The 12,193-nt window shown below is 39.9% G+C and overlaps 1 protein-coding gene across 3 annotated transcripts; it reads right to left on the bottom strand.

The window, feature by feature from the left end:
* Positions 1-418: 418 nt before the first annotated feature.
* On the bottom strand, positions 419-10,542 carry akap8l (A kinase (PRKA) anchor protein 8-like). Of its 3 annotated transcripts, none has more exons than XM_055041583.1 (14): positions 10,473-10,542; positions 10,214-10,340; positions 9,448-9,486; positions 8,155-8,392; positions 6,084-6,672; positions 4,239-4,347; positions 4,089-4,138; positions 3,736-3,766; positions 3,549-3,639; positions 3,210-3,351; positions 2,990-3,095; positions 2,783-2,913; positions 2,112-2,207; positions 419-1,479 (listed from the first exon to the last, which is right to left on the bottom strand). In XM_055041583.1, the coding sequence occupies exons 2-14, from the start codon at positions 10,236-10,238 to the stop codon at positions 1,087-1,089; spliced, it is 2,040 nt and encodes a 679-aa protein (XP_054897558.1). In that variant the 5' UTR covers positions 10,239-10,340; positions 10,473-10,542; the 3' UTR covers positions 419-1,086. The 3 variants fall into 3 exon arrangements, with proteins under 3 accessions (XP_054897558.1, XP_054897560.1, XP_054897559.1); XM_055041585.1 differs by having other exon boundaries at positions 4,239-4,344; XM_055041584.1 differs by lacking the exon at positions 10,473-10,542 and having other exon boundaries at positions 10,214-10,393.
* Positions 10,543-12,193: the final 1,651 nt, after the last annotated feature.

Here is a 12,193-nt window from a genome sequence, read left to right as displayed (position 1 = left end):
GAAGAAAACAATAAATTAACAGCTGCAGATAAACTCCTGAGAACAAAAGACCATGCCACAACACTAAAAGTGGATAAAGGCATCCTAAGATATTTAATTATTCATTCGAATTTACAATTTACGTCACCGTTAAAAGTGACAAATCGAGATTTGGCAAAATGCATGTGCATTTTGGGATAAATCCTGAAAACATTCCACCTTACACTTAATTATATATTACTTTGAGATCAAACAATTTTTAATTAATAGGTCAAACTCAAGCAATCAAGAACGGTTGCACAAAAAGCTAAGACCATGAAAACACTCAACCATAATGTAGCTCTAAAAAGTATCTTAAACTTCAAAGCTTAAAGGAACTATTTAAGTTTAATTGAGACCTAGCGTCCTTTGAGATACAACAATCCTGAAACAAATCAGATTTGTTTTGAACAAGTTTATTTCTCAGGTGAAACAAATAGTCACATCTTTTTTCCCCATCTAGTCTGAATGTCAACAGTTAAATTCACCGGAAGATTAAAAAAGCTCACATTGCTGTGAAATTCAGTTGCAGATCACAAATAGGTCAATTCTGGGTCACCATGCAACTACAAAAATAAAATAAAATAAAAGATCTTGGAACATTACAATACTGATAGCTTGTAAAAGAAATTAGAAATATTCAACAAAAAGGATAAAGGTTTGATATTTTCACAAATATTACCTTTGAGGTTTAAATAATGAAAAGAAAAAAAAAAGAAGAAGAAAAAAAAAAAAAGAAATCCAGGTTCTAGTTGCATTGAGAGTGAAGACAGCACAAGCATTTATTATTTGATTTAATTCTGGAACCAGCAAGGCCACCTGTTTGTCCCGAAAAAAAGCTACTTTACAAATTCATTTGAAACATACTGGGACACAGTCATGCATCGGAGTTGCTTAAAGAAACGTTGCCACTTTTAGTTGAGCTTAGTGAATAGCAGTACCTGAAGTGGGAAACGTATTCCTAATGCAATAAGAACCAAAGAAAAACAGCAAAAGTATGTACAGCTGATTTAACTGGACTGGTCCAGACATATTCACATTAAAACGCTCACAGGAAGGAAGGAGAGTTCATTCTTGACATTCCTCCGCTCCTTCCTCCTCGCCATGGAATCCCTCTTCTCCTTCGTTGTGCACTACGTATCCTTCGTCCTCCTCCTCGCCAATCTCGAAACCTTCTTCTACTCCATGGTTTTCCTGCGTTTCCTCTTCCTGGTTCTCTTCCTCCAGCTGCTGCAGCTGCTGCTCTTCGTCCTCCATCCTCTCCTCACCTGCAGCAGCTGCTGGTTGTTCTCCCTCTGCCTCCTGAGCGGCTTCTCCTTCAGCCACACGCTCATCTTTGACCTCTGGGTTTTCTGGCTGACCTTCGGCCGCCTCCCCGGTGTGCTCCAGCTCCGACACATCCATCGCCATGGAGTCCTCTGGGTCGTGCTCGTCTTGGTTCCCAGTGAATGGGTTCTCACCCTGGCAACGAGACAATACTTCAATGTACATTTACTACAATGGTAATAAGAAAATAAATTGCAGACATGATTGCTTTATGAATAAAAAACATTTTTTTTTGTTTTCAAATATTTCACACTTCATTAATAATGGATGAAAAATAATAGTTAACTGTTAATGACATATTTATTAACAGTTAATAAAACATAGTAAATAAACTGTAAACAGTAATGTAATATAATGTATATAAAAACACAAAAAAATATTGAACATGAACAAATCTAATAGTACAAAAAACAGTAAATAAAATGCTGAAATAGTAAACAAAATTAACATAAAAGTTAACAAAATAGTTAAATTAACAGTAAATAAAACATTGAAATTCTAATGCATAATATAATAGTACATAAATCAAAACTATTACTTAAACAGAACAAGATAGTATATGAAAAATACAATAAAATAGAATTGCAAATACAAAATAGCAAAGGTGAATAAAATAATAGGAAGTAAGAAAATAAAATAAAAAATAGCAAAGCAAAAATAGTAAATGAAATATATAATAAAATAGTGAAACAAAAAATAAAATTCAAACTGTCAAAAAAAAAAAAAAGAGAATAAAATAAATTTAAATAAACAAATGATGCACATACTTTGAGGTAGCTCTCCAGTTTCTTCCCAATCAGTTTGTGGTTGAGGATGCTTCGAGCCACTGATAAACTGCCACGCTTCGCTTGCTCCATCATGCCCTTAAAAAAAAAAAACGTTTTTACAGATTTTTCAAGGTGGGCATCAAAAAGGAAAAAAAAAATACATGAAAAATATTAACAAGTTGCCACAAGACTTCAGGGTTTCCCCTCAGTGGATTATAGGCCCTTGAAGGAGCTGCTGACTTAATTTGGATCAAAAAAAGTGCAAAAATTAATGTTAATTTTGATTGTATTTTTTTGGTTTGTTGTTTTTAAGACTGAAATGATATAAATGTCATTTCACTGGCGATGTCTTTTCGTAACATATAATTAGCCAGTAATATTTTTACTTTTCCTGTCTACTTTTATTATAAAAACATAGTGGACCGCCTCGGCGCCCTGACGAGCGAGCTCAGAAAGTTTTCAGGGGGAAACCCTGCACTGTCAACTAAACCAGAAATGTAGATCTAGAAAAACTTCACAGCAGAAGATGGAACCAAAGAATCTGAAGATCTTTAAAACCATTTCTTAATACGTTTTCTCCATTGGAGCTCAAGAAAAAAACAAACAAAAAAAGTTTTAAATCCGAATTCAATTCCAATAAATGATCGGATCAGGTTTCAGTGAAAGCATACCTTCCGGTTGTAATTGTGGTCTGGAGACTTGATGTGCTTCTGAATGAGGTGGGGCTGCATGGGAATGAAGAGGTCACAGGCTCCGCAGTGCGCCGCCTCCACCTTCCGCATGAAGTGCTCCATTCCGAGCTCTGAACCACCGGAGAAAACATCAGCACGGCGCTGCGTCGTCGTTCTGACGCACAAAAGGCAGCAGGAAGCGCTTACCCCGGGTGAGATCCTGCTCTCTGTAAATCTGACAGATGGTGGCGCTGTGGTTCTCTAGCTGGCCAACCCTCTCGGCCGTCTTCTTGAATTTGTTCTGCATGTACTCCTACAAAATGACACACGCAAAACATTTTTTATGAGGATTCGAAGGAAGCTGATCAATAGGAACCCAGTTTATGTTTTAAAATTGCGAATAAACTTTATGACTATGTGACGCCACCTGCAGAAAGTCTGTGGTTGGTTTGGACAGCTGGTTGGAGAGGAACTTAAAGTGGTCCTTGTGAAAGCGGCTTTCCAGATGAGCATCCATTTCTTCTTTGTAGAAGGAGCGGAACTTGCAGACGGAACATGCAAACATCAACCTGCCATGAGAGAGAGAGAAAATATAGAATCAAAACCTATAAAGTCAGGCGAAAACAAAACAGAAAATGCACCAAATAAACTTATATTCACAAAATGAAGATTTTTCAAACATTTCCAATAAAGAAAAAGCCTATTTTGCTGACATAAAAAAAAGAATAAAGAAGGTAGATTCATTTATTTAAGCCCCGCCCCTCACCTGTCCATGAAGCCTCTTCTCTTTCTTGCTTTTTGCTGCTTCTCCTGTCCTTGGGTCGGAGGCTTCTTCTTCTCTTCCTGTTTTGCCGTAGCTGATCAACAGTTCAAACGTAACACGAATGAAAACAGGTTCACACTTCAAAAATATAGATTCTGAAAAAACTATTAAAAGTTAGTGTTGGGATTACCAGTTTTCCCTTCTTCAGAGGGAGTTGCTTCCTGTATTGAAAAAAAAATACATTTGTTTAAACTTTGTCTTGATGTCACAAGAACTGATATTTAATGTGCACCTGAGTGAAATACTGAGTTCACACACTATAGCATCCAACTCTGACTTAATTTCTGCTAAATGTGACCCGATGTGTGACGTCTTTGTTCTCGTTCTGTGAATGCAGGTCACACTGGGGTCAAACTGTCCACACGGGGATTTGATTACAGTCACAATAAATCAATAATTAATGAACAAATATGGATTTCAGAAAAATAAATAAAAACAAAAAATAGGATTGAGCATGAAGACAAAAAAGCTTTCCATATTCACCTCAGAAGCAGACTGCTGATTGTTGTCGTCACCTTCTGGTTTTGGTTCTTCTGTTTACAATAGAATAAATAGACACAGAAAGATGAGACAAGACAGCAAATATCCCTCTAAAACGTGACATCGTCATATCTTGAATTTCTGAGGAGTAACCTTGCGTTCCCTCCGCCTCTTCGTCCTCCGTCTTGTTCATCTTCGTCTCCGGCTCGTCGCCTCCGGTCTTCCTCTTCTTCTGTCCGTCCCGCTGCGGCTTTACCTGCTGCTGCGAAGCCAAATTAAAGTGACACGACAGGATAAAATAAAATCATTACGCATTTCCAGACTTTAACCTGCACTGCATTTCTGTTCTCATCGTCTTGGGAGTTCCTCACAGAAATGCGGCCGAGGCATGCAAACTACACATCTGCGTTTTGAACTCATTTGAGCTTCAGTCTCTTTAGGCATGGGCCGGTTACTGGGTTCAAACGACGACGAAAGATTCTCCGTTGAAAAAGTTTCAACTGACTTTAATGCCAGAAAAAAGTGACAGAAATTAACAGAGTTTATGGGACAAAGAGCAGCATTTGCCTTACCATTTACTCAGCAGCCATTTAAAGAATTATTCAAAGAAATATTAGCTGTGTTTCTGTGACAAAAGTACGCAAAGATTTGTAGATATTGCGCTAATGTAATGCCGAAAATAACGCAATTGAGACATTTCCAATAAAAAGAAATGGGGAAAAAATTAATTAATTAAAAAATTCCACGTGATTCAGTTTGTTAATGTGGTAAGTCATAAAAATAGGCATCACATTTTGCTAAATACACAAATTTTGAGACAGCTGGAGATTTTTTTAAAAATTGTTTCCATTAAGAAAATAAATTTTTGCAATTCCAATATACACAGTCAGATGGCCAATGGTAATGCAGCGTATGACTTATGACAGACTGGTAAATTTTCTAATTGTGATTTCAGTAGAAATGTAAAAATGAAATAATGTGATATATAATTGTGATTTTTGCACTCAACACCATAAAAATCTTGCTCATTTGTGAGAAAATTCTAGATTTTTTTCAGACCCAAAATATTTCCAGTTCTTTGATTTAGGATAACTGTAAAGTGCAAATAAAAACAAACGGTTTGATAAGAAGAAATAAAACATGAAAGGAGAAACAACATGATGAACAGAGATAGAAAGAAAGATTGATGCATGATTTGATAAAAGATGGCTCAAATATTCAGTGGACAAATGAGTACGGCAAGATGGAAGGACCAAGACACTGACGTTTGAATCACACTTTTTAGAGAGTAAAATAAGTCAAGTTGGGAAATACAGCTCCTTTTCTCTAATTATCCAGACCTGGAAAATACACATATGAAATTCCAAACTTTTCCAGGAACATTTCTCATACCGGCCCATGCCTACTCAGGGGTTTATTTTCCAAGAACTTTCTAGTTTCCAGATGGTTCATGAATGCCCCATTCCGGCATAACAATTTGTGCAGCTCACCCACAACTTCAACTAGACAAAAATAAATAAATAAAATAAGAGGCCTAGCTAGTAAGCAGTACTGTGTGAATTTAGTTGAAAACATTAAAATGCAGTTTTTAACAAAACCGTAACTCTTTCTTTAAAATATTCAACTTAAAAATCGTAAACATTTAAAAACAAATGAACAAAAAAAATTTGCAGTGGAAAAATAATCAACTTGTAGCTAATTGGAAAGTATTAAGCAGCTGGGACTAATTTGTTCCACTTCATTGAACTTTTCAGGCCACTTTAACATCAAAATCAGATGAATTTTAGATGTGCAAACATTTCTTTTATTGTTATTATTACTATTATTTGTGTTATTTCCACAAACTGCTGTAGTTGGAATGCTAGCATGGATTAGCACGTTGGGCTAATGTTCCAGCTAAGAGTAAAAGAAGGAGGGAGTCAGAAAGAGCTCAGCATTCGCCCAGCGTCTGAGAGGTGGTGGGGTGGGAGGGGTTTTCATTTGGCTGGAGGTACTTACTTTGATGAGGGGTCTCTTGCGGCCTCGCTGGCGACCGCCTCGTGGCCCCCCTCCAAAATGCCTCCCGGGAAAGTCCTGAGGCCCCGGAGCAGAGCCCTGGAAGCCACCGCTCTCGGGGTACATGCGGTTGGACAGGAGAGATGGGAGCTTGCCTCTACCACCTCCTGGAGAGTGGCCCCGGTGGGACTGGCCCCCGGCGCCGCTTCCCCGCAAACCCCCGCTTAGTGGGGTGGGGTCGGACCTGCGGCCGCCAAACCCTCCTGCGGCTCCTCGGGCCCCGGCGCCCCCGCCCCTTCTGGGGGAACGTCGGCCGGCTCCGACCCATCCGCCGCCTCCGGAGCCGCCTCCCTGGCCACCGGCGAAGGAGTCTCTCATATTCGGTCGCATTTTGGCGACGCCATAGGAGGAGGAGGGGCTGTCAAAGCCTCCTCCTCCCCCGAGCCCAATTCCCCCTCCGAAGCCAGAGCCGCCTCGCTGAGTCATCAGCATGCTGTCCCCAAAACCGTAGCTACCGCCGCCAGATCTGTAGAGATCTCGGGAGGAGGAGAGCCCGGAGGGGCGCGAGTCGAAAGACTCGTACTCGTCAAACCTGCAGGAAGGGAGGGAGGGAAGAGGGTTGATAGCACAGCAGAGAGCGAGACAGGCAGGGAGGGCGAGCCAGGATGGAGATTTCTCCACCTGCTCTTTCCTTCTGCTCCATCAACTTGCTTTCTCAGAGTGTCCTGTCACATCCAGATGTATGCAAAAAGTAAAAAATAAAAATAACAAGAACCACATTAGATCAAAACGTGATGATCCGAAACAAGCAAGTTTTCAATTTGTGGTCAGCCTTCAGACTTTGAACTCTTGCAGATTGTAGAAATGCAATTTAGTTTGGGGTTTTTACTGGCTAAAGGCTGGGAAAGAAAACTCCACCGGCAACGTCTTCAGACAGGGGCAAGCGGTGAAACATCCTGAGATGTGAGCAGATTACACAGAACACCAAAGAAATGGGATGATATATTTAGAATGTATATAAAAAGGAGTTGTCATTCACAAATAATGTCTCTGTAAAGCGGTAAACTCAACGCTATGGGTAACCTAAAGCCAGAACACAGGTTAGGTCACATGGAGGATGAGGAAAACGGGCCAGAAAATAAAAATTGTCTGGGGAGAAACTCAAAAGAGAACGCCTGACTTCAGATGAAAAGAGTTTGTTTTTCTTAAAACGTATTGAAAGATTTATATATCCACTTCCAACAAAACCCCATGGCACTACATAAAGACAAGTTTTTTTAAATCACTATAGATTAAAAAAAAAAAAAAGATACAGGATCTTCTGGTCAATGTTTCAAGTGGCTCTAGGAACCTTAATGGGATCATTTGTAATCCAGCCAAAGCAAATTTTACCCCATGAATATTGACAGGCAGCACAATAAACTGGACTGGAAATAATCTAATTTCAGGAAATTCATTCACAAAGCTAAACACTACCACACAGCTTCATCTCACACAGTAACATTCCCTCACTGTGTGTGTAATCACTTAAAATGCACAAAAATTATATTTAGGGTTAGGTTATCCGTTATTTCTGTGCTTTTTTTTCGTATTGGGACTTTGTTCTTCCACTTAACTTTTTCATGTTTTTCAAAACCCTGTGGAGAATATCAATGGCCGTCAACTGGACATATCTTAAATAAATTAGCAAACTATCCCCATGATTGTAAAACTCATAATACAGCATTTTTGTAATAACACCTATTTACTGGTCAGATTTTTGGTTCTTAATTTAGTGAAAAATTTAGCTTTTGATTAATTTAACAATAACTTTGAAGAATTTTTGTTTTAATGAGTTATATCAACATTTTATTTGTCTTTGGGATAAATAACTTTTTTTTATTCAAAGAAACTAAAGCTTACCTTATGTGTGTAATCAAAATACTGAGTTTAATTGAATGATGGAAATAAATTCTAATTTATCAAGATGATCTCATAAGTAGGTATCCTTCAAACCATTCCTATGGTGTGCATCACAATATATACTGTGGTATTTAACCTAAAATAAATTAACTAAAAAGAAAAACAATGTTACCTGTCTCCTCGAGGCCCCCTGAACCCCCCTTCTAACTGTGTCAGCATGTCCAGGCGCTGGTTAATCTTGGCAATGACAGCATCTGCATGCGTGCCAGAGGATGAGAGCATAGATCCCCCTGAGGGCCCCCGCTTCATATGGCTGCCGCCGCCGCCGCCTCCACCTCCGTATCCACCAGTTCCAGAGTCTTTATAACTTCCTCCTGCTCCTCCTCCATACATGTCAAAACCACCAGAACCTTCAAAAGTGAAAGGAAACAAAAACAAGAATCATCCCTGCTCCAACATCCCTTTATAATTTGATTTTAAAGAGGCAGTGTGATGCATTTCCCAGGCACATTGTGCTACAACATAGCACTATCAAGTAACTATGTTAACTTCAGTTTATATAAAAATGCTGCACAAATCAAATTTGACCTTGTAATTTAGCGCCTTGCAATTAGGCCTCCGTCTCTTTAAGAAACTCTGACTTCATGAAGTCATCACAACATGGCTCCACTATTAAGCCTTTAACATCACTTTTAGCAGCATTATGCTGAGAAGTAGCTCATATGAAGAGCTAATTTTGCTCATTGCTGCTGGCTAGTCTGAAGGAGCTGAGTGAGGGAGTTGCACGCGTGACAGAGAAGGGGGGAGAGAGAGAGAGGTGCTCTGCAGTGCAGAAGCTCAGCTTGTAAATTGCAGCTCAGAGGAGGAGCTTTGTTTTCGGAGGCGGGGCTAGGTCCACCCAGGTGGGAAGCGCTTACCCCGGCTTAAGGATTTCTCAATCATGCATCAAAGAATCAAAGGAACGCTCCAGGTATGTTTTTGATCAAACATGTGTTAAAGCTCATGTTTGAGCTTTAACATGATGTAAAGCTCAAAAAGTTGATTTTACATAATGCTGCCCCTTTAATAATTGTTTAACTTTGCTAAACAACTGTTCTTGTCCAGCCACAGTGCTTATTTTTCTTGTGCTTAAAGCATCAAACCGTGTTCTTGAGCTTTGTAACAAGATGAAACACCTCAGTTGATTTACCCCTAATCAAACGAGAGCTGATAATGACACAAACAAGCATGTTGTGAGTTATTTGTTATGCAAAACATCACTGTACATCAGTTCAGCTTCTCTTCAGTTCCGGTAAATGTGAATTTGTTTGGAGCATATCATACAACACTCTACTGCCCAACTGTGCTCGCCATACACGCACTGTAGCCTGCATTAGTTGTGCATTAAATGTGCTTAAGCAATGAGAATGTGTAACAATGTACTTCAGTCTGCTAGTAAGGTTTACTTGATTATTAACTTCCTCACCTCTGTTTCCTGAGCTTCCACCTCCCCAACTGGAATAACCTGCAAAAACAGAAAGAAAGAAAATGCACAAGTATGAGGAAACCAACAAAATACACATACCTTTGTTAACTTAAGACTGGTGTGTAAAATATTATTGCACAAAAAGGAAGGAAAGTAAATAAAAATATCCAATTTCATAACAACTGTCCTCAAATGCTGGACCAATACGTGACCAACACAAAAAACCTAACAAGTTATTTTTGACCAGACAATACATTTAAATTTCCCTTGTGCACTGAGGCGGCCATTTTAACAATCAGTGTTTAAACTTATGCTTTCTAAATGCTAGGTCCAGTTCTAAATATTGAACACTTTAATTATCAGATAGCACCACTATATTCCTCACAGCTAAAAAACAAAAACAAAACATAGCAGCAAAGCAGAACCATGATCACTAACCAGCATGTCACGTTCATGCTAGCGAAAAGGCCTATTATGCTAGAGCTAACAGCATGTCGTTAGTCAGGCTTAAAACCGCCAAGTTAACTGTGGACAACAGAACGCCAAAACAACGTCCGTTAGCAATGTTTAAATTCTTTGTTTAAAGCTACAGCTAGCGGGCCTGGCTAGCTTAGCCGGGAAGCTACAAACGTGCACGAGCACAGCTAGCACCACGTAGCCGCTTTCTATTAGGTAACGCAGAGAGCTAGTTATTTTTTTTGTGTGTGTGTGTGTGTGTTTGTTTTGTTTTAAGAACAAAAGTACTAAAAAAATTGTGGATATTTACCAGAGCCGTAACCTCTGTTGTCCATGGTAATTTTAGTCCACCGCTTGTAAAGCGCAGTTGAAACCAACGGCAAACTGAGCAGGTCGACGCTCTGCGACAGGATGGAGAAAACTGAACGGAGCGGCTCCTGCACACAGAACCGGATATGAATCCAACCACGTGACCAACCAGGCCCAAAGAGGGATGTTATGTAATGTAAAGTCGACGGGTTATTTAAAAAAAAAAAAGTGATACTGTTATTCCCTCATCAAAAACATACCTGGAGGACTTCTTTGTGTATTTTATGCTATTTTGAGGAATCCTTGAATCTCCCATGGCAACCGTTGAGGGGTGCCTAAACGCTTGCTTACACAAAGACTGCGCAAAGCCAACTTCTATGCAAGAGACTGCAAGAATAAAAAATGCCCTAAAGACTGTATACGTAGTTCGCCACTAGGTGGCGCGAACGTTTTATGAGTAATATTTTGTTCAAAGTGCTGTTCAACAAGAAGTGTGCATCATACATGCATCAGAAACGAGATCTTTACTGCCTGTTGCTCGTTGTCATCTGGTCTCCCCAGATTTAAACCATTAAAGACAACAGTCACTGTTCAACTTCACAATCACCCAGAATTTTATTCAAACAACTGAGTCCATAAGGTCACACCAAGAGGATCGTCTGTTTGAGGAAATGTCAAGAGGTCAAGATGCCAGCAGGAGAAGTTCAGTGGGTTGGCAATCTTCTCTGCGGCAACAGGCGTAATGACTTCAGCTGCAGATCACTCAGGAGAAAAAAGCTCATCTGGACAAGTCATAGGAGGACATGGCGCTTCTCTATGACGCCAGAGCTATGAATGTCGCCCTCCGAGAAAATATGAGTAAAGAGATCAAACTGCTGCACTACAAGGAAAGGGGTGCACATGTTGAGCTGGAGAGCATTAAAGCTTTATACCAGGAGTTAAACTGCAGGTACCAAACCGATGACTGCTGCACCTGAAGAACAAGCAGAAAAATACCAACAGCAGACGAGTTGTGAGAAAAGTGTTCATTTGGAAAGAGCAAATGAGGATCTGCACCCTGCCAACACTCTGAGAACTGAGGAGGAAGATCTCCAGCAAAGATCTCAGTGTTGCAAGAGACGGAGGAAGAGCCAGACCAGGTCTAAGTTTTAGGCCAAGAGATTTCGGGTAGTTCCACGGATTTGGTGTCCACGGAAAGGACGGAGCTGGAAGGAGAAACCATCCCAGAGAGATCGGACAATCCAGACGATGAATCCACGCGGGACGGAAAGAAAAAAAAAATTGAAGCTGTCGATTTGGAAAAAGGTACGAAGGGGCTCTGCGTTTGAAGAAACCGAGAAAAGAAACAAAAGAGTGAAAGAAAGTCAAGAACGTGTCTAATTCGGCCAATTGGAAAAATGTTCCCTGAAAACGAACGACGGCAAAAGAACAAAGTAGGAAGCAAAAAGTGTTTAGAGAAGGAGGAAGACATGGAACAAAGGAACCAAACTTATGTTGGTCTGTGGCCTCTGAGTCGGGGAGCTCGCTTCCACCATCGAGAACATTTAAAAAGGAAAGTTCCTCCCAAAACTGCCCTGGCCCCATTAACCAACTAGAAAACCGGTCCCCTCCTGACCCAACTTAATAAAACATCCAAATGTTAAGATAGAAGTGGGCAGCGTGGTGATGCAGTGGTTGAGCTCTGCAGCTCACAGAGAGGATGTGTCAGATCTTTGCTATGTGGGGTTTGCATGGTCTCCCCGTGCTCTGTGGGTTTTCTCTAGGTGCTCCAGGCACTGGAGATATTTTTTTTCACTCCTAAAAAGAAAATTGGAAATAGACCCAGCGTTTAACTTTGAAACTATATTATGTGGCTCTTTCTGTTTAAACACTCCAAAAAATTAAGTATTTGTTATAAACTTAATATCAATTTTAGCACAATTTAATATCCACAGCTGACAATGTCTTAAGTTGAAACCCAAATTGAATGCCTTTTCATATT

The sequence above is a fragment of the Poeciliopsis prolifica genome, unplaced genomic scaffold, assembly GCF_027474105.1.
Source record: "Poeciliopsis prolifica strain line A6 unplaced genomic scaffold, Auburn_PproV2 SCAFFOLD016, whole genome shotgun sequence".
Classification (NCBI taxonomy): domain Eukaryota; kingdom Metazoa; phylum Chordata; class Actinopteri; order Cyprinodontiformes; family Poeciliidae; genus Poeciliopsis; species Poeciliopsis prolifica.
Note: the sequence above shows the minus strand (reverse complement) of the source record. Positions and strands in the feature narration are given on the sequence as shown.